Genomic DNA, 26,966 nt, shown 5'->3' on the forward strand with positions numbered 1-26,966 from the left:
TGTGTGTGTGTGTGTGTGTGTGTGTGTGTGTGTGTGTGTGTGTGTGTAAGGAAGGCCACCTCCCCAGGCTCCAGGCCTGTCTCTTCTGGTCCACTGGCAGCCTCGGACGCCACCTGCTGCCTTGGAAGAGTAGGAGGTGAGAGGGGCCACTGCTGATGCCGCCTTGGGGTGTGGACCACCCTTCTCCCACCACCTTCTTAAGAAGAGGCACCCTAGATTCCAGCCCAGGAATGCCAGGCCCAGCCCAAACCCCTCCCCCTCCTGCTGGCAGAGGCCTGGAGTTGCACCATCAGGGTTTCTTCCTCTTCTACAAGAAGACTTCCAGATCCTGTCTTGGAGCCTGGCTGCTGGGGAGGAGAGTGAGCATGTGATAGGCAGTGGGCCACAGATCGATGGTGCGAGTGAATAGAATGGGATCAAGGTGGCAGTAGAAGGCGGGTTGTGGGGCATGGCTCCTTGGAGCCTCCCTTGCATTGTCACCGCCAGCTGAAGGTCATCTTTTGTCCCGTCTGTGCCTCCTCTCCCTCCCCAGGCACACCAGGAGATATGCTGTATACCCCAGGACCCACTTTCCAATCCGCCAGCCCTAGCAAAGCCCCCCAGTATCCCTCCAGGCCTGCCACACCTGGGGACTCCTTCCCTCATATCCCTTCAGGCCCCCCTAGGGCAATGCATCCACCGTGGAGCCAGCGAGGCCCAAGGGCAGCCGCAGTCTCCACACACAAGGAGGCTGGAGGATTGCCCTGTCTCCGCATGTCTGCAGTCCCCTCCCCGGCAGGCTCCAGGCCCTGAGGGCAGAGAGGGGCTCCAGGGCGCCACCAGGTGGGGAGCACGTTTCTGTGGAAGGAGAGGAGGTGATTCTGAAGGCACAGAGGCAGGAAGCTCCCTGACCTTGAGGAATCTGAGCAGGGACTGGCACCTCCCGCTGGGACACTGACGAGGGGTCCTGGGATGAAGGCTAAACCCTCCCACTCCCACTCCTGGCCCTGAGATTCAGAACTGAGGCACCAGGGTATGTCCTCAGAGGTCCAGGGGCTGCACACAGTCCTATGTGGAGGACACATAGCTGGTCCTTCTGAAAGGAGGGGTGCCGCCTGGGGCCTGGGGGAGCTCAGGGGTGGCACAGTGAGGCCACCTCCCAGAGGGCCAAGACAAGGGAGCCCACTAAGGACTGTGGACTCAGATCCTCTCCCTCTCTTCCCACTAGAAGAAATGAGGGCGGCCACTTAGGACCATTTTTTACTAATTAATTCAACAAATAATTCCTGAGCCCTACTATGAACCCATAGCTTGGTGAACAAGCTCTGGAGGAGCTTACGTTCTACTTGGGGGAGAATTAAAGCATTAAATAAGTAAGCAAACAAGACAAAAAATCCTAGCTAGTTGATAGTGCTGTGCAGAAAATCACAATAGGAAGGTGTGACAGAGGGACTTCGATGGCTGGAGAGGTCTTCTCTGAGAGGTGACATTTAAGCTGAGCTCTGACTGACAAGAGTTGGCCACGCATGGGTCTAGAGCAAGAGCATTTCATGCTCAGGAAAATGGCCAGTGCAACCCTAAGGTGAGAATGAACTTGGCTTCCATGTGTCAGACCAAGAAAGAAGGGCTGTAGAGACAAGGGTGGGAGATGAAGTTGGAGAAGGTGGGAGCAGGCATAGTGCTCAGCTCCTGTAAAGCTTAGTAAGCGGGGTGAGGAGCTGGGGTTTTATTCTCCGTGAGATGGGAGCCACTGGCGGGTTTTAAGCAGGGAAGTGACATGATCTGATTTATGACTGTACAGCTCACTCTGCCTGCTATGTGGAAAATAGATGTTGAGGGACACGAGGGAAAAGAGGGGCCAGGTTAGGAGGTCATTGCAGTGGGAAACGCTGGGAGTCAGGACCGGAGCGGTGGTTGTGAGCTGGGCCGATTCGACACCCATTTTTTTTTTTTTTTTTTTTTGCGGTACGCGGACCTCCCACTGCTGCGGCCTCTCCCGTTGCGGAGCACAGGCTCCGGACGCGCAGGCTCAGCGGCCATGGCTCACGGGCCCGGCCCAGCCGCTCCGCGGCACGTGGGATCTTCCCGGACCGGGGCACGAACCCGTGTCCCCTGCATCGGCAGGCGGACTCTCAACCACTGCGCCACCAGGGAAGCCCTCGACACCCATTTTTGAGGTCTCCCTGTCAGGGGAGTTTAAGGGAGTGAAAGAGAGGAATCTGGAAGGAAGTTCTAGAATTTTGGTTTGAGCAGCTGGGCATATGGTGGAGGAAAAGCAAGGGCTGTTGTCAGATGAAAGGTCTGTAAACCCAGTGGAGCTGTCCTGTAGGAGCTGGAGCCGCAGGCCCGAGTTCCAGATGGAGAGCCCTGGGGAGGCAGATGCAGAAGCCATTGACCTGTGGGTGGTGGTGAAGCCATGAGTCCAGATGAGGCGTATGAGGAGAGATGAAGACCAGGAACCAGAACCTAGAGTAGTCCAACCTCTGACTCTTAGGGGAAAGAAGGGACTTGAAGTTGCCCAGTTCTGAATCTCACCTAAGTGGAGTCGGGGATCAGGGAGAAGTGAGTAGAATGTGAGCTCAAAGAGGTTGGGACTTCTGGCTTATTCACAGCTGTGCACTCAGTGCCTACCTGGCACAAGGTAGGTGCCCCATAAATATTTGTCAAACGACTGAATGAGTAAAGGGTGTGAATGTTATCACACAGCTAAGACTCTGGGCCGCCAGAAACAGGGATTTATCAAGATGCCTGATTCTGGACAGGAAGGGAGAAAAGCTCCTTATGCGTGTGGGAGTTCTCCTGGCCAATTCCTGTTTTCTGCTTTGTGGGGAGGTGGGGTGACACAGGAATATAGAGCTGGCTAGATGAGCATTAATGGATGCACCTGAGGGCCAGGCTCCCCTGCATAGGAGATGGCCAGATGGATGGGCTAAGACTGAGGAAACCGGCACTGCTAGGGAGTGCCACCAGAGGGCACCCTGGGCACATGACAGGGGATAGAGGTGACAGCCCAGCCAGACTGCACAACTTTGCCTTTTCCTCTTCTGAGGAGGTGGGGAGCAGGGAGTTGGGTGTGCATGAAAGGGGTGGGTGTTAAAGTCACCCAGATTCACTAAGTGACGCCTCCAACCCTGGAACCTGACCTTACGACAGAGGGAGGCCTGGTGCTGGACACAGACATCCTTTATCAAGGACACAGGTGAGTCCTGGGTCTGGTCCTGGACTGAGCCCTCCACTCTGATTTTAGACTAAGTCCTGACCTGAGCTTGATCCTGACCACATTCGGAGCCTTGACCCTGCCTGGGCCACACAGTGAACCCTGATCCTGATCTTAGACTGAGTTCTGACTTGAACCCTGACCTTTACCAAAAATTGAACCCTGATCTGGGCACAGACTGAGTCTTGGTCATGGACAAACATTAAGCCCTTATTCTGGGCACAGACAGCCCTGACCCTGATGCATGCACTAAGGCCTGATTCTAGTAACAGGTTGAGCCTGACGCTGGTCACAGAGCCCTGAATTTGGTCCCAACCTGAACTCTGACCCTAATCAATACACTGAATGCTGACCCTGAACTAAGACTGAGATTTCATCATGGTCACGGACTGAGCCTTGATCCCAAAGACTGGCTCCCACACACCCCATTGACTACAGGACCTTCCAGATGAGGTTCCCAGGCCAGGCTTCAGCCCCAGAAGGAAGTAACTTCTGGAAACACTTTGGAAGGGGAAAGAAGGAATTCTGGGTCTCTGAATGGTCCGGAAACTCCTAGACATTGCATCCCTGAGAGGCCAGACAGAGAAAGGCCGGTTCTAGGCTGTCCGGGACATGAGGGATGAAGGACAGCTGGGCCTTCTCCAGATACCCCTGGAGCTCCGGTGAGGCCTGCCCGCCTGCCTGTGCGTCTGGGGGCCTCCAGCCTGGGCGCCTCTTCCATCTGCACTTCTGACTCCCGCTAAAACCTGGGCAAGTCCCTTCCACCCCTGGAAGGGGTGCTCCACCCCTCGTTACCTTTCAGGGCAAAAGGGAGAAGGTGACCAGGTCATGACTGAGGGTCCCGTGTCCCCACCGTGTACCCTGGCAGGAAGAGAAGCCCCCTCGCTCTGGCCGGTCACTGCAGACAAGCAAGAGAAAGTGAATCACACTCAAGGCGGCTCCAGCCAGACCTCAGCCTCAGGTTGGCAGTGGTGGGTGAGACAGGAGCAGGGAGGCGGGAAGGAGGAGTCCCGGAGGTCCCCGTACCCTCCCGGGGTCTGGTGTGTGTGTGTGAGGACAGGAAGGTCCGCGAGGCACCACGCAGCCCCTCCGCAGGGCACACTGCCCAGGTCAGGGCCGGCTCGGGGAGCCTCGGCCCTGCGGGGCCCGAGCGGGCCTCTGCCAGGCCCTCCCCAGGCTCACCTTGGGCGGCACTGGCGCGGGCGTGGGGGCCGAGCCAGGCGGGAGCCGGGGCGGGGGAGGGGCGGCTCGAGTCAAAAACGCTGACGCCGAAGACAATGAGCTCTCCCAGGCTGAGGCAACTCATTTGGTCCCGGCCACGCTTTATTAAATTCTCATAAACCTGTCAGGGGGGACAGGGCTCGCTTCAGTTTACCTCATTAGCCCGACACAATGACAGTGGGGGGGGGGTGGCGGGGGGTGGCGGCAAGGGGAGGCCCGCGCTCAGCTCTGAGAACCGAGCCAGCCGGGAAGATAATTGAATTAAGTGGCTTTTGTTAATGGTTTTTAAGACTCCGAAGTGTAAATAACATTTAGGGCCTTTCTTTTAACAGGGCTGGGGTTTCAGAGACCCGGGGAGCTTAGGGGAGGCCCAGCTCAGGTCCCTGCCCCTCTGCCCCGACCCCAGGGGAGCTTGGGAGGGGCGACCCGCCGGGGCTGCCCCGGGATGCGGCGAAGTTACGCTGCGAGGAGCGAGGGGAGGGGCCAAAGAAGGTGCGACAACTTCCTGGTGGGGCTTTGAATAGAGACGGGGAGAGACGGGGGCCGCGATCTCGAGCGGGCGGAGAGGCAGGGGCTGCCGGTGGTGAGCTGCCCAGGCCTGCAATGCCACCATTGGACAGAATGGCCAGGGCTATCCCTGGGGTGCTACTGGAGGCGTGGACTGTGAGGGTCAGGGGACCTGGCCTTCTGGGGGTGTGGGGTGGAGTAGTGTTCATTCCTCGCTGCGAGGGCAGCGGGACTAGGCGGTTATGGCTGTATTGCTTATGGCCGCTGGGAGGGGCCCCCCGGGAAAGAGTGGGAACCCCTTCGCAGGACATGTGGGAAGCCTGTGGTGGCCGGTGGACTAGACCCCAGGCTTCCTGAAGGAGACTGGACTTGAACTGAGCTATAAGAGAACCTGCAGATAGGGGTGGGGAGTTCACATCTCTGGGGGCACAGGGCCTGGGCAGCTGCATTCCGGGGAACAGGAACATGGAAAAGCTGCTTGGAAAGCTGTCCCCTGGCTGTCCTCAGTCACAGCTTCTCCTTCTCTGCAGACAGAACCAGGTCCAGGAGCTGATGGGGCTGGAGGCGAAGGGCTCTGGGCTAGGTCCCAAGGGGCTGGAGGGGGGGCGGGGCTTGCCCTAGGCCAGCCCACAAAGGGTTAAGGCATTAATCGCCCTTGCATGCGACAAAGGGAAGTGAGTTTTCTGATCCAGAAAGGATCAGTCCCTGGGACGCCCCATCAGGCCCTTCAGCGTGAAATTACACCCCAGCGGGGGTGCTCCCCTCCCCTCCCCCACACACACACTACCCGCCTAGGCCTGGTACAGGATTAGGGCCTGGAGTCATCAGCTTAATAGATCCCACCCACCCCCCCACCCCTTCTCCCCCAGAGCCTTCAGTGGAGCCTTCAGTGGAGCCTCCAGGCCTGCACCAGCCTGTCTGTCGACCTGATCTGTCTGGTCCTCTCTGGCCTCACTCTTGGTCTGCTCCTTCCATCCGTCTCCTCAGCTGCACCCTGACCCCACTCTCTATTTGAGTTTCTTCATAACCTTTAATCAGCACCCCAAACATATTTGTTTCAGCACCTATCTACCTGTTGTCTGTCTCCCCACCAGCAATGAGTGCCTTGGGAGCAGGGACAGTCTCGTTCAGCACTGCATCTCCAGTTCCCAGGCTATGTCTGGCATATAGATGGTGCTCAATAAACATTAGTTGACTGAGGCCCCTCCCAACCACCTCACAAAGACTGGTGGCGGGTGGTCCCTAAAGTGTGGGCACTGGGACTCAAGACTGAGAGGAGGGAGCTAAAGCCTGTGCCAAGACAGGGCCACATCCTCAGGAAGAGAAGAGACAGGAAGAGACAGGGACTGGGCTACAGCCTCAGCCTCAAGCCCAGCCTCATCTCTAAAGGAGAAGGGCGAGGCCCTGCATGGCCAAAGGGTGCTCACTGGTCCTTGGGCACCATCCCTGGACACCCCTTCATCCCACTTCCTTGGGCAGCTGCTGGGCCTTTGCCACGAGTGCCTCCAAGCCCCATCTGCACCCACAGCGGGTCATATGGTCCAGCATGGGGAGAGGCCCTGGATGGAACAACTGAGGAAACTGGGGGGTGAATATCACACAGAAGAGAAAACTCAGCAGGATATTCAGAAAGCAAGGCCGTCCAAGGCAGGCGGGTGGCCTGAATAGACTACCCTCCAACCTCTACACAGGAAACAGAGGCCCAGAAAAGGCCAGGGCTTGCCCAGGGCCACAGAGCAAGGCCAGACAGGAACCGGGCTCCCAGGGTCCGAGGCAGAGCCCGCCCCTCACGCTGCACCTCCAGTTCAGTTAGACAGGTGCAGTATTGGTTCCACAACAACTCTGAGCCTGGCTCTGCTCGTGCCAAGTCCTGCTCAGGGAGCTCCATCTGGGTGTCCCTGGGTGGCCAAGAGGGGTCAAGAGAGGGAGGGGCTGAGTGATCAGGCGAGGCTTCCTGGCGAGGGTGCATATGGATGGGTTGTGAAGAGTGAACAGGCTTTCCCTAGAAGGCCTGATCAGCAAGAGCAGACAGGTGGGAAGGGGCACAGTGAGTGCGGGAGGTGCCACGTGGTCCAGTTTGGTTGGACGTCCCAGAACAGTGTGAATAGATGTCTTCTGTGTGCACACCACCCCCACCCCCCAGGCCAGGCCTGATGTGGAGGAGGCAGGTTTCAGCTCAAATGAGGAAGAACTTCCCAGTCAGACCTGGAGCAGGCTGCCCTGCAAGGTAATGAGCTTCCCGTCCCCGTGGGTTTGTGGCAGGGGCTGGGTGTTAGTGACTCCTGCCCAAATGGGGACTGAACTGGAGGGGCCCTGAGGATGTCTGTTCTGAGAACCTGTAGCAGGAACCCCCAGACCATCCACACACCAGGCCCTCCAGTAGGCCACCGCCAGCCCACACTTGTCCATTCGCTTGGGCTTAGTGGGATCCTGGCAGCTAGAACAGGAGAAAGGGAGAGGAAAAGACAGGCAGAAAGACTCCTTTTGCAGGTCTGGCTACTCCAGGTCCTGCCTGTATATCTGGAGCTTCCACCCAGTGCAGTCAGGGGCTTCAGTCCAAGCCCAACTTAAACACAGGGACTGAGGCCCAGAGAGGGACTTCTCCCATGTCCCACAGTCCGAGAGGCAGGTCGGGGCTTGCTGGCTGCACAGTCTCTCTCTAGGTGGCTTACCAAGAGCAGACTGAAGGTAAGTCTGAATGAGGCAAGCCTCTCAGGTATCTTGTCGGCCCTGCCTCCAGAGGGTCCGTGTATGCTGGGGAGGGACCCCAGGGCCAAGGATGCCCTGCACCTGCTAAAAGAACCAAAACTCCCTTTCATCTCTCCCATGTTGTCAAGCATCCACCTCAGCCTAGCCTACATTGTTCCTGAGGCACAAGGGCTCCTGTTTCTTGGAGCTCTCTCCTCCGGGAAAATCTTAAGGTAAAAAAGTGTTCCCGCCCTCCTGGCTGCCCAGCACATCTGTGTGGAGGCGATGGATGGATGGGCTGAACTCTGAAGGACCCAGGCTTCCAGGTCTGCAGCCGCTCAGGTGGGGACGGCAACAAAGAGCAGCTTTGTAAGCACATGCTCACACTCACACACACCCGCACACGCCCCACACGAGCTCTTTCCAAGAATGGCTCTTCAAACCTGGTTGCCAAGATAAAGGAACCACTGGGCAGTCAGTCCCCAGGACGAAATATCGCTCCCGTGGCCTTTGTTATTCAAAGGGCTTTGCAAAGTCTCCAGACTCCTCTTGGAAAGGATCCCAGGCTGGGGTGGCAAGTTCCCCACAGCTGGGGACTTAGGTGAGGATGGCACGGCCTCCCCAGCCTGGCAGGGGGAGGAGCACCCCAGGGGGCCAGGCTTAGAATCATTAGCAGCTGTGGCAGCGGTTCAATCCTCCGCTTCCATTATTAGCTCACTGGGTTCCCACGGGCTGGGGGGTAGACAGAGATCTCCCCATTTTACAGATGATAAAACAGAGGTTCACAGAAGCCTAGCAGCTTATTAAAACAGCCCCACAGTGAGTCACTGCTAGAAATGAAATTGACTTGGTACCAGTGACAGACTTAGCTCAGCCCTGCCCCGAATTGAGCTCTGCCCTGGCCCCATTCTGAGCCCCAACTCTGACCTCTAATTGAGCTGTGATTTGCCCTAGACTGAGCCCTACCCCCGGCCCCACATGATCCCTGATCCCAGCCACACACAAAGCTTTGACCCTGGCCCCATTCTGAGCCCCACCTCTGTCCCCTAACCCATGTGCCCCGGGCTGATCCCTGATTCTAGCCTCAGACTTATTCCTGGCCCTGTTCCAGACCAATCCCTGATCCTTGCCTCAGATCGCCTCTCCTGTTAACTGTAAACCTCACGAGGTTAGAGACCTGTGCTCCTCACCCACTGCTCCTACCTCACATTTATGTATGTGTGATTATTCGCGCAATCTCTACTTTACCCACTAGACAATCATAGGGCCAGTCTAGTTTCGTTCGCCAGCACTTATAAGAATGTGATCATAGCAATAATAACAAGTATTTATTGAGTATTTACTAAATGCCAGGCTTTGTGCTAAGTGTTTTACAGATGTTATTTAAACCTCACAAAGAGCCCCGAAGTCAGCGTTATCATTAGGCTGTTTTACAGATGAGGACACTGAGCCCCAAGATCGCACTAGGAGGAGGTATATAGAAGTGTGGTATATTCTTAGTAGTTCCCTCCACCCATCACATTCAGCTGCCCGGTGAGGGATGGGGGTGGACAGGGAAGGCTCAGCTGTAAGACGAAGCGAGGCATTCGGGCAGGTGGGAGAAGTCGAGGGCTTTCTGGAGACTCGGAGTTTCTAAAGCCTCAGAAGGGCCGAGTGAGTCAGGCTGAGGGAGATTGTGATGAGGGCGTGAGAGCCGCTCCATAATTGGTGGAGTCCGGGGCAATATGAAAATGCAGGGTCCTTTGTTTAAAAGTTAAGGATTTGGGGGCTTCCCTGGTGGCGCAGTGGTTGAGAGTCCGCCTGCCGATGCAGGGGACACGGGTTCGTGCCCCGGTCCGGGAGGATCCCACATGCCGCGGAGCGGCTGGGCCCGTGAGCCATGGCTGCTGGGCCTGCGCGTCCGGAGCCTGTGCTCCACAACGGGAGAGGCCGCAACAGTGAGAGGCCCACGTACCGCAAAAAAAAAAAAAAAAAGTTAAGAATTTTGAAATGGAGACATCAGAAAAATACAGGGCTTGAGCCCAGAGGCCTATGTGTCCCCAAGGTGTCCTCAAGAGAGCAGATGGTGTGTGAGGATGGATGCATGGAGTCAGGGAACAAGGGTGTTAAACGGCAGCTCGGGCCCGGGTCTGACTCTCGTGTGGGTATCTGGGCAGTGTCTTCAGCAGGCCCAGGGCAGCAATCGTGGAGAATCTCCAGGCACCAAGCTGGCAGTGTGGCTTGGAGGCCTGTGTGTAGGGGGGAGTTAGAGCCACTGTCCCAGCGTTGGGGGGATGCTGTCCGGAGTGTAAGCCAGGGAGAGTGCACATCTGGGAGTGGGGCAAGTGTGCAACCTCCAGGCGAGGCTGAGGGCTTGTATGGGTGGTGTGTGCAAGCATAGCAGAGACAGACACGCAGACACCCTGAGACTGTGTGGTGCAATGCAGAAGTCAGCACGTCCCGTGTGTATCACAGAGAGGATACGTGTGTGAGTGTGTGTGTGGTTGTGAGCGGGGGAGGGTACGAGTGTCCTTGGGAGTTGGGAGTGTGTGTGTGACTGTGGGTGAGAATGTATGCAGATCCCCACCTGACCTCCTGGGGCTGGCCCTGTCCCCGTTAGGAGGGGATCCCAGGGGGAGATGTCTCCCAGCCTGCCAGCCCCCAGGCCTTGGAGGGGTCAGGTCCCCTCTGGGAGACCTTCCTGCCTGCATAGGGTGAGCAGAGCTGCACAGCCGCCTCCTAGGCTGCCCGGGTGATCCTGGGCCGGTGGTGTCAGGTTCCTGGTGCCGGGCCCTCCCTCTGCAGCCCTCTGAGGGCCTTTGTTGGAAGTTCAGACAAACTTGTCAGGCGGGCGGGCAGGAGGCTGCCTCCTAATCGGCTTTCCCAGAAGGGAGCAGAGAATGAGAGATGGGGTGGGGTGGGGGTGGGGGAGCTCCAGGCCCGGCAGCTCTGTGGGAAACGGGGGAGGGGCGGACCCCACCCCGCCCCGCCCTAAAGGGGTCCATCCCCCAAGACCCTCTCAGATGGTGCCCCTTCCACAGGGCCCCCAAAGAACCCTGGACCGAAGGAAAACACGGGCCAAGGTCTAAGGAAATGAGGATTCAGGGAGAAGCTCCAGGGAGCCCCCATGCCTTTCTCATCTCACCCACCGTGGGCTGTCTGAGCACCTACTGCGTGCCGGGCACAGGCCACTCAGCCCCTCGGCCTCCTCCAGACCCTTCTCCTCTTGGTCTCACCTAAGCCTCCCAGGAAGCAGGCTGGACATAGTTAATGATTCCCAGTCAACAGAAAAGGAAACTGAGGACTAGAAAGGGGCAGTTATTTGCCCAAAGTCACCAGCAAGCCAGGAGCGGCTTGTCCCAACTCCATAACAGAATTTTCTTTGCTTTGTAGTCAGTGTTTCCCTGAGGTCCCATCCTCAGAGTCCCCTGTGTAATCTTACTTAGTGACATGGTTTCACTCTCTGTCTCTGTTGACAACCACCAAGGTGAAGTGCATGGATTCTGAGGTTAGCCAGGTTCATACCTTGGTTTGCCCAATACTTAGCTGTGTGGTCATGGGCAAGTTATTTAACCTCTCTGCGCCTCAGTTTCTTTATCTGTTAAATGGGGATAATAATACCACATAGAGTTATGTGAGTATTAAATGACAATATCTGTGAGGTGCCAGTCACAGAGAAAGTGTTACGTAAGTACTTATTAAATAAAGTCTAAGCAACGTAGACAGACCCCTCTTTTGCGCCCTGATCTAGTACATCCCAACATCTTCCCTTGAATAAATTAAAGGTGCCCCAAAGACCAGTCTAACTCGGGCTCATTCCCCTCACCCCAGCCCAAGGGTCCCCATCCACCAAGCCAGAGACTCAGGAGCACCCTTGACCCCTCCTAAACCTGCAGTAACCATAGTAATTCTACTTCCTTCCCCCACCCCTCCTCCCCTAGTCCACATTGATGTCACCCTCCTCCCACCAGGATGTGACAGTGGCCTCCTCTCCGTCTCCTTACCTCCTCCTGAGCCACCATGCAGCAAAGGTATGGGAGGTTGGGATTTTCTAAGATGCAAATCTGATCACCCCACTCCCCCACTGGGTGGGAATAGCTCCCAACGCCCCTTGGGCTTGAGTCTGAGCTCCCAGCTTTCCTTTCCCTCCTCAGCCCCTGACACTACCCCGCACCGTTCTCAAGCCCCACCTGGACAGGCCCTGGCTCCCCCAGGGCTCGGGGCTCACCAGTTGTCGGTCCTGCAGCTCTGTGTGTGATGTGCCTCCCAGGATACTCTTCTCTCTTGCCCTCCTGGTGAACACTGGACCTATGTGACTCAGCTCAAAAGTCTCCCTCCTAAGGGGCCTTCCTGACCTCCCTGGGCTGAGCTAGGGACCCCTCCTCTGAACTCCCATGGTTCTCTATTTTTTGAACCCCAAATAACCCTGTTTTGTACTGTCTTAAGAGAAGGGACCATGTTTTCCTTACTCGTTTCTATGTGCCCAGCACAGGGCCAGGCATACAGCAGGTGCTCAGTAAGTGCTGAGTGCATGAGTGATTTGAACTGCAGAGTTCCCAGGGTGCCCTCTCCACCAGGGAAGGTGTATACCTGGGGCAGAGGTATGTAGGGGCAGGCGGGGCTCAGGTCTGGGAGGGGCAGTAGGAGATTTGGGGCAGACATTTGATCAGCCAGCCCCTCCCAGGGAGGTGCGAAGGCAAGGTGAAGGGGGTGCTCCCCACCCTAATCCTCAGTCCCACTGGGGAGAGAGGAATGTGCCTCCTAGGGTCCAGCTTCGACCTGGGAAATGGGGGGGTCAGGGCCCCATGGGTCCCTCTGGCCTGAGGCGCCTTCCCTGGGAAGCCCAGCAAGCAGCTCCCTGCACACCAGTCAGGTCTGCTGGTGTTCTCCTTCCAGGAAACCCCCAGAGGGGACTCTCACCCCCAAACCCCAACCCCGAGCCTGCACCACCCCTTCTGGCTCAGGGGCCCTATGCAGACCCTCTGTGCAGAACCCCGGGGAAGGGCCATGACGGCTGAGTAGGGGAAATTGCCAGTCGTCTTTTTCTTAAAAGGAGGAGCTTCATAAATCTCCAGTCCATCCAGCACCACAGCAGAGTCCCTCCACCTCCTCTGCTTCCTCACCTCTGAGGCCAAAGGGCTCCCTCCCTCCATAAGCTGCCTATCCCATTGGAGAACAGCTCTGGCTTTAGATCCGGTGTGCCTTCCCGTCATTCCCACAGAACCCCCGCCCCTCTCTGACCGACATACCCATCCCCCAGACTACCCCGAATACCCTCAGCTGCCCTGCCACACGGGCTTGGGTGAGGACCAAGCCGCCCAGAGAAGATGGTGGAACCCTTCCCCGCCCTGGTCCCTCTGCTCCCCATGACCTCCCCAGAGTGGCACACCAGCCACAGACTGGTGAGGGCCCTGGAGGGAGCTAGACCACCGTGACCACTGGCCACAGCGCTGGATCACCGTGAGCAGACCTTGAGGCAGACGACATCTGCTCAGCCCACCATGGGCATCTCTGGGAATGAACCTGGACCGAGGGCTGTGCTGCCAGATTCTCTTTTATTACCAAGTAGGACAAAGAACAGGTCACAACGCCACAGGCAGTCAGACAGACAGATGGAGGGGTACACAGGACAGAGTGTCATGCTGCACTACGCAGGGGCTGGAGCCGGGGAGGGGCATTTGAGTCTCGTTTTTTCAACTAACGGAATAAATAAATACGGTACACAGTGGTTTTGCCACGGGCTGGCACGACCTCTAAGCACAAAAGGTCACAAAACAGCTGGTTTGGAAAGCAGTCTGTACAGCCCGCTGCCGCGGAGTCGGGGTGGGGGCCCAGGCCCCTGGATCATGCTCTGGGGAAGTGAGGAAGCAGGGAAATGGAGACCTCAAACAGGAGGGAGAGGAGAGGAATGAGGCCTTCCTGGAAGGAACAGTCAGAGCCTCTGGCTCTCAGCCTTGAGATGACCAGGCCAACCTGGGAGAGACTTCAGCCTCAGTCTCAGGTGTGGTGGGACCACCCCAAGCTGATAGGAGATGCAGGGTACGGCTTACAAGTACTCTCCCCTCTTGCTCTCTAGCTGCTTTCAGTCACTGAGGCTGGTCCCCTAAGCTACACTGAGACTCGCCCGGGGAAGGGGACCACATATACTTTCCTTGCCTTCTCTGGGCTGGTGGAATTGGGTCAATTGAATGAGGAAGTATTGACAAAGCTCTGAGGGAAGCTGGGCTGAGCCAGAGGTGGGCCTGGTTCTGCCATAATAGAACATGATTCCGGGGTGGACTTGCTCCTTGGGAAGTCAGGGGAGGCTTCCTGGAGGAGGTGGTAATGTCTAGAGCTATTGTATTCCAAGGTCCAGTGACAGTCATTTGCCTCCAGGGACAGGCAAAAAGCTTCAGTCCCCATGCCTGGGCTAGATGAGATTGCTTTCATTTCGGAAACAGAGCTTCCTGGAGCTGATCCCAGAGGTTAAACCAGAAATCCCTATTGTCTCCTAGAGTCTCTGCTACCCTCCTGTCTCCCTGCCCAAGTCTCTCCTCTGATCTCCTGTGGCTGTTGGATTCACCTTCCAAATCTCAGATACCTGATCCTGGCTCAACTGATCCCCCTGTTCAGAAACCCTCACCTGCCTGCCTTGGTCCCTGCCACATCCAGGTGAGATACTGGATTCAGGACCCTCAGCCCCACCTCTCATGAAGCCAGCCACCATTTCCCCATCATCCACAAAGTCTCACTCCACTGCTTTGTTCAAACAGCTTTCTTGGCCCAAGCTACCATCCCCCTCACTTTGCTCCCATCCAAAGCCTTCTCCATCTGCCCTAGGCCAGACGAACTCCCCAAGGGTCATGGGCATCAACTACTCTGCAAAGCAATCCTGCCAGTAGACCCGCCTCTCTTACCACTGGGAGAGGAGGTAAGCCTTAGGAACCTTTACCCTGGTTTTCAGATGCAGCTTCCCTAAGCAGGGTGTGGAGGCTTCAGTGGTGAGCTGCACAGGGCTGGGCATCATGGCCCAGGATCTGTGCAAGCCATTTCCCTCCCCTTACCCTGAGCCCCTGAGACCATGTGAAGGCTTAGAGATGGGGGGACCACAGAAGCTGGACTAAAACTCAAGAACAACAGGATCAAATCCAGATTGTCTCAACTTGAAAGGACCCATTATACTTACTGGGGCAACTGAGATGCAGAGACTGTGGCTGTACCCATGGAGAGGCTTGTGCGTGTGACACCCACTGCTCCACAGCAAGGCAACAGTCATTTTCTAATTCATACATTGTGCTTTTGAGAGCCTTTTCGTGGTGGTTATTAATTTAACTAAAAACTTCTGCCCCGCAAGGCTGTAAGCACAGACGTGCAGAATGTTAGAGCCGGACAGGACATTACAGGCCATCTAACCCAGGTGGAGAAACGGGCCCAGAGAGGCTATGGGCTGACTCAAGGTCACTCCACCTGGAGAGGGAGTCTGCTGGGCTGGGTTCCTGGCCATAAGCAGGAGCATACCTTTCTGAGCCAGTGACTACCTGGACAGAAGCCCTTACTTCGACAGCTGGCTCTGGGACAGGACGCCGGCAGAAGCCTGAGACTCCGCACTGCTGCATGGTTTGCGCTTACTGTGATCAGGAGCTGGAGTCCGACCTTCCCTCCTGGCTTAGTCACACCCCTGCCCTGGACACTAACTGCAGAACCTGGAGGCCCAGGGCGTGGGACCGCATTCCTCTGAAGACACTTCTCTGAGAGCACCCATTCCCTGCTGCCTCCCTCCACCCAGGGAAGTCTCACCAAAGAGAGGTCTGGAGCCCTGTGGTCAGGCCTGGATGAACGCTGTGGCAGCCGGAGATGCTGCCTTGCCGTTTTGCTGCCTGCCCCAGTCTGACTCCTGCCTCCACTCCCTTCCTCCTCAATCAGGGGTATGAGGGGGGGGCCTCAAAGCTAGAAAAGAGAGAGAAGAGAACACGCCCTTCTAGACTCTGGGCTGGTGGGGGAGGGTGGGCAATTAGTGCCCCCTACTGCCTGAAGCTCCAGTGGTTCCAGGGTCTCCAGTGAGGGCCGTATCACCTCTACTGGGGATGCAAAGGAACAGCTGCCTCAAGAGGGTGCCGGCGGGGAGGAGACAGGCAGGGAAGAAGCAAAAGGAGAGGAACAGGAAGAAGCAAACTTACTGAAACTAAAAAGCCACAACCCCAAACAAACATAGCTTGGGAATTGACAACACCAACACAGCCAGCGCCAAAGAAAGAAAGCAGGGGCAGGGAGGAGAGACATGGGGGAAGATCCAGAGTGGGGAAGACAGAGGCTGGGGAGAGACGGGGTGGGGAATTGGACAGAGACAGGGAGAGAGCGGGCAGGGAAGAAGGAAAGGGGAGACAGAGAGACAGAGAGAAGGGAAGGCCAGAGTGAGATGTGGAAGCTGCAGGTGGAGGCGGGAGCAGCAGAGGAGAAGAGATGGAGCAGGGCAGGGGGCCTGGGGCAGGCAGGTGCCTGAAAATATAGCTTTATATATCTCACATTCCACACACAAACTTACTAGGGACAGAAGGGGAGGAAGGGAGGGATGGGAGGAGGTGACGCTGAGGTGGGGATCTAGCCAGCGAGAGCCTCTCACTCCCCGAGGAAAGCTGGGGCCACCAGCCTCTCACCTCCTCCCCATTCAGCCTCCGTGGGATCCAAGCAGGGCCATGCAGAGGGCAGGGCGTAGGTGTGGGCTTCACCGAGGGCTGGAGCTCTGGTGGGGGGAGGGGGAGAGGGACAGGAAGCAGGACTCCAAGGCTCCGGGATCCCTGGGCTCCTGGAGTTAACTCCCTGAGAGCCGTATTGGGTTAACCATGGGGCTGGGCTGGGGGCACCCAAGAGCCCTGGCTGGGTGGGAGGCCAGCAGTCAGTTGGGCAGCGTATCGAGTCCCAGGGAGGCCGCGTGCTGCTTGGCCCGAAGCCGCAGGTTCTCGATGCTCGTGGTTTTACTGTTCAGGGCAGCCGAGGCAGGCGCCAGGCCTGCGGGGGGTGCGGGCAGCAGTGGAGACCCCCATACGCCCTGGTGGGCAGCAGCGGCCGCTGACAGAGACTGGTAGTAGGACTGGCAGTGCAGTGAGCCCAGAGGGGCCATGTTGACGCCCAGGTAGGGCACGGCGGCGGCGGCAGCAGCAGGGGCCGGGCCCCCCACTTCGAAGGAAGAGTAGTGCACCAGGTTGTTGGTGGCGGCCATGTGCTGGCGGAATTGCTCCTGCAGACGGAAGAGGCTCAGCGGGGATGAGGAGTAAGAGTGGGAGGGGCCCAGGAGGCCGCCCCCGGGGGCTGCAGGGGCCAGGGCCAGGCTGCCCGGGGAATCTGCAAGCAGAGAACCAAGAATCGAGGACTCAGGACAGGGCACTGGTCTGCCAGGAGGGGTTCCCTCGGCCTTGCCACCCCCTTGGAGCTGCAGACAAGACAGGCTTTGGCTGAAACCATATCCACACACCTCAGCCAGGGCTGAGCATCCCCCAGAATCCTGGGAGGGAGGGACCCAAGCTTCCTGGAGGAGCACCAGACTCTGCCAAGGCCCCAGACTCTGACTTCTTAGGGAGACTCCTTTTCTTTTTTCCTTTTTTTTTTTGTTGTTGTTTGGTTTTGGTGGGACAAAAGAGTTTTATTTACTCTTGAAATCGTCACAACAGAATCACAGATTGACACGGGGAATGGCTGAGCCATAAGCAAGTCAGGTAGTACAGAAATGTCCCACCCAAAGACTCCTTTTCTTCTCAAGGGCAGTCACCTCCCCTTCCCCTCTCCTGTCTGTGGCTCCCCTTCCCCTCCAGCTCTCAGCTCACAGCCCCCTCCACTCCCTGCCTGAGCCCAGGGTTTGTGTCTGAGCTATGCCTCCTGCCAGAGCTCTGTTCCATCAAAAACACAGCTCTGAGTCTCTGCTGCATGTGGGACTCTCTGGTACCCATATGGTACTCACCCAGTATGCACTGGTACATCTGTACTGGTTGTTAAAATACTGGAAAATTTCCATAATGGTTGATAAATAGCTTTTGCCCTGAGCTCCCCAAGTACCCCTCCCCTGCCACACAGCCTCTCCCCCGACCCCCTGAATTCCCTGGACCCTTCCAGGATTCAGCAACTAAAGGGTGACCACCTGGAACAGGCCTGCTATGGCCAAGTCCTTTCTCTGGGTCAGGTCCAGTGCCACAAAGGCTAACTCTATCACTGCTCTGACCCCCCTCGCTAGCCAGGCCCCTGTGCGACTAGACCTGCTTGTTCTCCCTCCGCTGGGCCCCGGCCCACCACAGCTGCTGCTGGGCCTCACCTGCCTTGGGGCTGCCCCTCTTGCAGCCCAGCCCCTTGCTCTCAGCCCCAGGGCTCTTCTCAGTTTTGGGATCCGCAGCCCCTGCCCGGGGGTCTTCCTCCCGGTCTGGCTGGTCTTCGGGGGCTGACTCACTGGCCGACTGCTCGGATAGGCTCAGGTGAAGCTCAGCAGGGGGGTCGCCGCTGGGCAGGCTGGGGGGCTGGTCGGCCTCCAGCTGGGTGTCTGGAGTCGGGGCCTCGGTCTTTCCTTCCCCGTGGGAGCCCTCAGCCTCCTTCTGCTTCTGGAGCTGCTCTTTCTGCAGGCTGCGCTGCTTCTTCCGGAACTTGGCCCTGCGGTTCTTGAACCACACCTGGGAACAGGGCGAGGAGAGCAGGAGTGGGGGGGGAAGCAGCAGAGTTGTGGGGCAGGGTGCTCCCGGAGGGAGTGTGAGTGGCAAGGTTGCCCCCGCCCTGTAGCAAACACACACCCACAATCCTTTCCAACCCACCCTCCCTGTCGCTGAAGGCATTCATGGAGACCCCAGTTGCAGTTTGGCACCGAGGGCTAAAGTGCTGGCTCCTGGACAGCAGGAAGCCAGGTTGATGGGCTGGTGCTTGCCTGCAAGGTCTAGCTAGAGGGGCTGGGTCCTACCTGTACCCGGGCCTCAGGTAGGTTGGTGCACATGGCCAGCCTCTCACGCATCACCACATCCGGGTAGTGAGTCTTCTGGAAGGTCTTTTCCAGGGCCTCCAGCTGCTGAGCCGTGAACGCCGTGCGGCTGCGACGCTGTTTGCGGTGCTGGGAGCCATAGCGGGCCTCCAAGATGATGTCTTGAAATGTACAGCCGTTGGAGGGCAAGGAGAGGGGGCCCATTTAATTATGGGAAATAGATTTTGAATCTTACCCTGCTCTGACCCACTGTGGTCCTGCCAGAGCTAGACCCTGGTCCTTTCCCCCTTGGAAATTACCCATCTCCTCTCCGTGTGGCTGGATTTTCAAGATCACTCCACCCCATCATTCACTATCAGGACCACTGAGGTCTAACTCATCTCTGTGAATGGCTGTCAGGAATATGACTGAGGGGGATCTTCCTTATTTGGTTTGGGGTGGGTGGGTAGGTAGGTGGGTGGGCATTGCCCTAAAATCCTTAAAGTCCCAGAATAATAAGGGTATAATATTCTGAGAGTACATGATGCTAATAATTTGGAAGTCCATGTCACAAAGCTTCTAATAGCCTATGACCCTTAGATTCTAGATACCAGCAAAATACTGTCCCGACCATGAGAAGCCAGGCCATGACTTATCTGCAAGGTACACTTAGGAGAGGTCTGACTGAGGAGATGGAATTCACTGGCACTTGATCCAAGTCCTCTGGGTATGAATCTCATCGTCCCAGTTGGCCTGTGAATCTCTGATGGCAGGACCTGAGGCTCCTGCTCTTATGTCTCCTCAACAGAAAGCCTGGCTCTGGCAGGGCCCTCAGAACACAGGAAAGCCTTGTTGCGTGTGGTCTTGACCCTTCTAGCTGCTTCCTCCAGGAGGGAAGGACAAAGAGAGCAGGTACTAACCACCACAGGCTTGGAGGGGAGACAGGCCTGGTGGACCACAGATTCCACAGTCCTGCCCACGTGCTGGGAACATGAACCTCCCAGCATAGATGTCTGTCTGGGGTTGCTGTCTAGCCTCCAACACTTCTGCTTGACCAGTCCCTGGAGGATGGACAGTTAACCTCTCTCTCCCCGCCTACCAACACCCATAAGTGGACCCTGGACTACCTATGCTGAAGGGAACCCGAGCTGTGTCAGCCTCTGCACAGGGCTGCCAAGGTCCTTCCCCTGCACTCCAGGGACTGGGGAGTCAACGCCACACTCTAAACGAGGAAGTAGGAGGCAACTGGGTATCCAGGAAGCCTCAGACTTTGGGCTGCTCCTTTTTCAGTGTAAAGAGGGAGCCCTGAGCCTCTTGCAAACTGGTACTGATCCCCGCCTGGACCGAGCCCTGAGCTCATGCTGGTCACGCTGTGGGAGGGGAAGAAGTGAGGACCCCTCTCAGCAGAACACTGGGTGTGGGAGCAGCAGCTCAGCCTTCTGCTGCTGGCTTCAGGGACTACAAGGGTGGGAGGTAGTCACAGCCTGGGACGCCAGGCTCTCTGTACCATCAGCAAAACCTCCTGCTGGAAGGCGAGGCCTCCATACAAAGGCCCGCCTGGAGCTCATATCCCTCCTTCTCAAGATTAGAGAATTGGTGGGAGCACTGAATTCTCCACTTCCTCTGTCCCCACCAGCAGAGGTGAGCCTCTGTCCCTGACTCTTCCTCTCTGAGCCCTGGAACATGGTAAGGATCAAATGTCACCACCAGCTTGGGCACAGGGAATTCACTCCAAACCAGAGAAGCAGCCCTAGCCCGGGCAGGACTGCACCCACATCCCCATGCTGGAGACTGATGACCCCAATGCTAATCTACAGAAGGTAACCAGGGGCTCCATTTTACCCACTGAGCCCTTCCCAGAGCCTGGCAGCGTCTGAAGGAGTAGAAGCGGCCACCTCACCCTCCCTGCCAGGCCGGAACCCCTACCCAGGCCTCGTATCCCATCCCATTTCTGTGCCTTTACTCACGCTAGTCCCCCTTCCTTGTCCTATTAAGGCCTGACTCCTGCTCCGTGGCCTCCAGGAAGCCCTCCCTGACTGCATCACCTGATCATGCTTCTCTGGTCTGCCCCACCATTTGATCCTGGCCACATTCTTCCTGCCGTGCCCTCTCATGAGCCTCTGGGCACCTGGCCTCCCTGGGAGTGTCCTAAAGCTCTCTGAGGACCACCTGGCCCAGGGCCAGAGCAATTCACCAGCTGCTTGAGATTTGGCCTGGGACAGGGTGGGGCGGGTGGCTCCACCTCCCAGGAAATCACGTTCCCCACCTATGCCATCAAATCCTTCCCATGCTCACTGAGGGGCTGCCAGGGCAGGGCAACAATCAGTTGAACTGGGAGGGGGGGGACCAGGCTGCAGCTCCCTCATGGGCACTTCCCCTGGGACCTGGGTAATAATTTCCTCTGAGCACCTACCAGTCCCTACTGAATACCTTGATTATGTTATCTCAAATAACATCCCAGCCATCCTATGGGATGGGCACCACCATGTTCCCTTTTATAAAGGGGGAAGCTGAGGCTCAGAGAAGAGAGGTGAGTGGGCAGACCCTACAATGACTGCAAGTCTGTAACTTCAAAGCTCAGATTTTTAGCCATAATGTCACATTCTAACCTCTTACCCCAGCCCTGCCTAGAGTTAACCTCTCTGAGCCTCCATTTCCTTGTCCATAAAATGGAGATAATAGCCTCCCTTTACTGGAGTTGAATGGTTAGACGCACAGAGAGAGAGAGCGCGCCTCACACAGTGCCTGGCATACAATCAGTGATCAAAACATGGGAGCTGTTACAGATGGGACTCCCTGGGCACTCCAGCCACTTCCTAGCTGGAATGCTGTGGGCTAGTCCCTTACCTCCTACCTCAGTCTCTCCACCTGTGAGAGAGGCTAATGAATCCCTCCCTCACAGGGTGGTTAAGGGAATCTGAAGGCATAGGGCAGCTCCAGGGCCCAGCACAGTGCTGGCAAACAAGGGTGCTCTGGACAGTCACATATAGATTTTGAATTGACATCTCCCTGTGTTACTAAGTGACCTGGGTCTTCCTGAGTCTCCCAGAGTAAACATTCCCAGTACTCCCTCCTGTCTTCACCTTCCAGAGTCTCTTCCCCCAGATCTCTCCTCCACCCCACCCCACCAGCCCCCGTCCCCACAAACGGCCCTTACCAGCCAGGCGCTCGGCCAGGGTAAGCGCGTGCACCGAGGGCCGGTAGTCGGGGGCATGCTGGGCCTGCTGGGCCGCCTGCTGGTGCAGGTTGTACATGGCGCTGAGCGAGTTCATGGCGTGCAACGAGTACCCGTTCACCCCGTAGTGCTGCATCGCGGCATGTGCCTGCAGACCAGGGAGAGGGAGGGGATGTGAGTGAGGCCATGCGGTCACACTCTACCCTGGCGGAGACACCACCCAAGGTCCGCACCTTGGATGCCCACCTCACCCCTGAGAGATTCTGCTTCCCCATCGGAAAGTGGCCTGCCTTGCCCACAGCTAAGAGCAAGAGGGCTCCTGCATGTATTTATTCATTCACCCACTCATTCATTGATTCACGCAGCAGGACTTGTGTAGGGTTTAGTGCTCTGGGCTCTGGAGTCAGCCTGCCTGGGCTGGAATCTCCACTCTGCCACCTGGGAGCTTTGTGGCTTTGAGTAAGTCACTTAACTTCTCTGACCCTCAGTTTCTCCATCTGCAAAATGGGGTTAGTAATAGTACTTATCTCATGTGGTTGCTGCATGGATTAAGAGAAGCCTTTACGATAGGGTCTGGCACGTAGCGTGTGCTCAAACATGTTAGTCATTGGGCTTCATCAATCCGTTTGCTGCTTCATGCAGTCATCTCTTCATTTAATCACCCAGGCACTTACTCACTTGCACATCATTGTTTTGCTCACACACCTATTATTTATTCAACAAACAGCCACTGAGGCTCACACGGGGCCAAGTCCAGAGCTGGCCTGGGAACACTGAGGCATTCGCTCTGATGATATCGTGGATTACAACCCTCATATGCTGCACAGCTTTAAGAACTGTTGCTGTGACTGTCATACACACACTGCCATTGCCTCCCTCTATTCTCACCGTATTTCCAAGAAGCAAGCAGGCCAAGAGCAATGAACCCCATTTACCGATGAGTCAACTGAGGCTTGGAGCAAGAGCAGTGACGTGTTGAGGCCACACAGCCTGTCCAGGGCCTGCTCTGCCCCACATTGCTTCAGCCTCATTCTTTGGTGGCCAACGCATCAGAGTGCACATCCCTTCTGCTGAGATGGCTCGCATCAGCATGAGGCTGCCGGGGCCCCACCAGCCCCAGGGCTCCTCCAGACCCTTGCAGTCCTCATCTGAGTGCCCATCATGTATCGGCCTGAAACGTCACTTTTGGAAAGTGGTCCATTTGATAAGAGGAAGGACGTGTCCAGATGTCTCAGCTCCCCACCCTCACTGAAGTGGACACATCACCAAACATCCACAGCACATACGTGCACACACGGGCATACACACGGTTCATGCACAAATACACATACGCAGACATTCTCAGCAAAGCATTCACATGAGCAGTCAGATTTGCACACAAATTCGTCAACATTCACAAACACAATGTCATTACTTCCACAGTTCCACACATAGACGTTCTCACAGATAGCCATCCACGCAGCAGATGTATCTACACACAAACATGATACTCATACACATTCATGTATTACACATATTCATTCAACAAATATTCATTAAGCACCCACATACTAAGTACCAAAGTCCTTGCCTTCATGGAATTTACCTTCCAAGGGAGGAAGGCTATAAAACAACAAATAAACCTATGTAATAAAGTCAGACAGGAATAAGTGCTCTGAAGAAAAATAAGGCAGAGGCAGAGCATGACAAGAGGAAAGGTGAGGCTGTTTTAGAACGTGTGGTCAGGAAAGGGCACTGTGATATTTGAAGTAAGCCATGTGAATCTCAGGGGTCGGGGCAGGGCGGGGCGGGGGTAGATTTTCCAGGCAGAGGAACAGCAAGGACAAAGGCCCTGAGGCATGAATAAGCTTGGTGTGTGTGTGAAACTGCAAGGAAACCAGAGTAGCTTGAGCACAGATTGGGAGGGGGTGTGTGGGGGAGGGGAGGTGGGAGGGAGAGGAGGGGTCCCGATCCCAGGGGGCTTCATGGCCCATTGTAAGGAGTTTGAATTCTATCCTGAGTGTGATGGGAAGCTCCTGGATGGTCTTGAATAGCTGAGGACCATGATGATTTGCTGTTAAAAGCTCACTTCAGCTGCTGTGTGGAGAACAGACTGCAGAGGGTCAAGAAGAGAAGCGAAGAGACCAGGCCAATGCATAAGCCCAGGCCAGCGACCGAGGTGCCTTCCACTAGGGTGGTACGGGTGCAGGGGGGAGAAGTGGTCAGAATCAGGACATAGTTTGAAGGTAGAAATGACATGACTGCTGACAGGTCAGTTATAAAATGTGAGGAAAAGAGGGCAAAAAAAAGAATACTCTAGTTTTTGGCCTGAGCCACTAAGTGAAGATGGGTCTTTTCCTGAATCGGGAGCTCTAGGGGAGAAGCAGCTCTGGGAAGTAGGAGGTGGAGAATGGAAATCACAGCTTTTTGGGGACATGGTAAGTGTGAAATATGGATCTGACTTCCAAGTAAGAATGTTAAGCTGGGGGGACTTCCCTGGCAGTCCAGTGGTTAAAACTCCGTGCTTCCATTGCAGGGGGCACGGGTTCAATCCCTGGTCGGGGAACTAAGATCCTGAAAGCCATACGGCCTGGCCAAAAAAAAAAAAGAATGTTAAATTGGTAGCTGGATATATAAGTTGGAAACTGAGGGCTGGATTTACAGACTTCTGAGTCGACACCCACACATGACACCTACCAACAACACTTACTTACAGAATCCCACTCTGTGTACCATAAACGTGACCCCAAAGGCAGAGATCTAAGAGAAGAGAGTGAGGGACACGGCGACATAAAGTGTTTAAGCATTTGTATAACAGCATGTACCATAAACAAATCTAAAAGGCAAACACAAAACCTGGGAAAATATCTACCATACATAACATAGCAAAATTGACTTAAAAAGTAGCACAAATAAAAATAAAAGAGAATACCCATAACATATAAAGAGCTCTTATATAGAAACAAAAAGATGGTCACCTTAATAAAAGATGGGCTAAGTAAATGAAGAGACAACTTTGTTTGTTTGGTTGGTTGGTTTTGGCCGCGCGGCACTGGTGGGATCTTCATTCCCCGACCAGTGACTGAACCCTGGCCCTTGGTGGTGAGAGCATAGAATGTTAACCACTGGCCACTAGGGAATTCCGGAGACAACTTATTAAGGAAGAAAAACAAATAGCCATCTGACATATGACCAAAAAATGCTCAGCCTTCCTTGTCACCAAAGAAATAAAAATAGAAACAATAAAATAATTTCACCAATCAGGTCAGCAAATATGAAGAAAAATTATTACCCAGGGTTATTGAGGGGAGTAGGAAATGGTCCTTCTCCTACCTCACTGACAAAACAGCTCTTTACTCCCTGCATCAAGAGCCTTTAGAGAGAGCATCATTGGACTCAACAATTCCATTTCTAGAAACTTATCCTTCAAGTATGCAGAGATATGGATATAGGAATATTTATGACAGCTTTGCTTATGATGGCAAACAACTGGAACCCTCCCTGCCCATCAAGAGAGGATTAGTTCAGTAAATGAGGGAACGGTCGTGCCCGCAATGCAAGACGGTGCCACAGCTTAAAACAATGATGTGTATCTGTATGTGCTGATGCTCACAATATACCGTTGAGTGGAAGAAATAGGTAACAGTATGCATGATGTGATCCCATTTCTGTAATGTATGTATAAATATGCATAGGAAAAAAGTCCGGAAGGTTATACCCTGAAATGTTAACAGAGGTTATCTCTGGGAGAGAGCAGATGGGATTACAGGTGATCTTCACGTTTATATTCCTTCTTTCTTTCCTTTTTGAGGGTGGGGGTGGGGGGAGGGTTATCTTTGTGTTCCAAGGGATGTGGGGATGGAGCCAGGCTCCAAAACGTGTCACAGGGGCCATGTGGGGAAGAGGGAACAGAGCTTGGAAGTAATTTTATTCATCCCCCACTCCGGTTGGGCTGGAATGCCCCTCCCCACCAAACTCAGGGGCTTTGTGGCCTTAAAACTCCACTGTTGTTAATGTGGTAAGTGACATTTTAATTGACTTAATTATTGCTGACCTCACAGTTTTTGATGCACGACAAGTCTTTATTAACGGACGCCAGGAGCAGTGTGCCTCTCTCGGCCCCAAAACCGCCCCAGCCCACTGGCCCTCTGACGGCCTCCAGAACCTTCACAGTCTGGCGTCTGCCCACCCCTCCCCTCCAGCCTGATGCCCTCCCCCCTCCCTGGTACCCAGCAATACCAGATTACCTGCCACTCCCACGTGTCACTTCCAAGCCTTTGCTCCTGCTGGGCCTCCACCTGAAACATCATTGCCCTTCCTGCCCCCGACCTGACAAGGCTACTCAGCTGACACCTACTCCTCAGAAGTGGGGCACTCCCCACCCGCCCCTGAGAAGGCATCTCTCCCCTCTTCAGGCTGCACATAAGTAAGCTCAGGTCATAGAAATGATGGGAACGACAACAGCTACCACTTACTGAACACACTGAGCGAGGCACCACACAAAGCGCTTTACGTGGCTTCTCTTAATTCTAGCCCCAGACCAGAGGAGTGTGATGACACTTCTATCTCCCCCACTAGACTGAGCTCCTTGAGGGCAGAAAGTGTATCTCATGCATTTCTGGATTCCCTACCTCAGCCCAGTCGCAGGGTCTGGCACAGAGGCAGCGCTCAGGAGATGAGGATCGGATGAATGAATTAATAATAACAACTATTTGTTAAGTGCCCCAGATACATCAGACATCCCCATCCATCCTCCCAACACCCTAGGAGGTAGGGACTGTTATTACCCCCATCTCACAGATGCGGAAACGGAAGGTGAGAATGATTGGATAATTTGTAAAAGGCCACGCAGCTAGGAAGTGGTAGAACAAGTTTCCACAGGTGAGGTGATATTCCTCCCACCAGCTGGTGTTTCCTAACCCCACTCACAGGTTCTTACTCCGGCATGTTCTGTTCCCTGACTTCTAGCATCTCTGGTTTGATCCAAGGCAATAGGACAACAGCAGAGAAAAAGCACCTTCCCCCAGTGTGTGTGCTCATACATGCACGTGTGTGCACATGTGAGCGTGTGTATGTTGTGAGATGAGGTTGTGCAAGCCTGAATCCTCCCAGCTGAGCGCCTCTCTCCCCAGCCTCACACTCTCTTCCTTCTCCAGATGGACATCAGGGCCCCAGGTCTCCTCTGAGGCCACAGAGGGGCCCCTGACTGACGATGCTGCTTACCATCCAAGCTGCACAGATGTGGTACCACACAGCCACAGGCCTGCAGCTCATTTCAGTGATCACGTGTGGCCATGTGTGTACGCAGCCCGACT

The 26,966-nt window shown here is 55.5% G+C and overlaps 1 protein-coding gene across 2 annotated transcripts; it reads right to left on the reverse strand.

Moving 5' to 3' along the window:
- Positions 1–16,463: 16,463 nt before the first annotated feature.
- On the reverse strand, positions 16,464–21,817 carry DMBX1 (diencephalon/mesencephalon homeobox 1). Of its 2 annotated transcripts, none has more exons than XM_029230637.1 (4): positions 21,655–21,817; positions 18,501–18,679; positions 17,871–18,219; positions 16,464–16,909 (listed from the first exon to the last, which is right to left on the reverse strand). In XM_029230637.1, the coding sequence occupies exons 1-4, from the start codon at positions 21,806–21,808 to the stop codon at positions 16,464–16,466; spliced, it is 1,128 nt and encodes a 375-aa protein (XP_029086470.1). In that variant the 5' UTR covers positions 21,809–21,817. The 2 variants fall into 2 exon arrangements, with proteins under 2 accessions (XP_029086470.1, XP_029086469.1); XM_029230636.1 differs by having other exon boundaries at positions 18,501–18,696; positions 21,657–21,808.
- Positions 21,818–26,966: the final 5,149 nt, after the last annotated feature.

Source organism: Monodon monoceros, unplaced genomic scaffold (assembly GCF_005190385.1).
Source record: "Monodon monoceros isolate NGI ecotype Baffin Bay Population unplaced genomic scaffold, NGI_Narwhal_1 Super_Scaffold_18, whole genome shotgun sequence".
Taxonomy (NCBI): Eukaryota; Metazoa; Chordata; class Mammalia; order Artiodactyla; family Monodontidae; genus Monodon; species Monodon monoceros.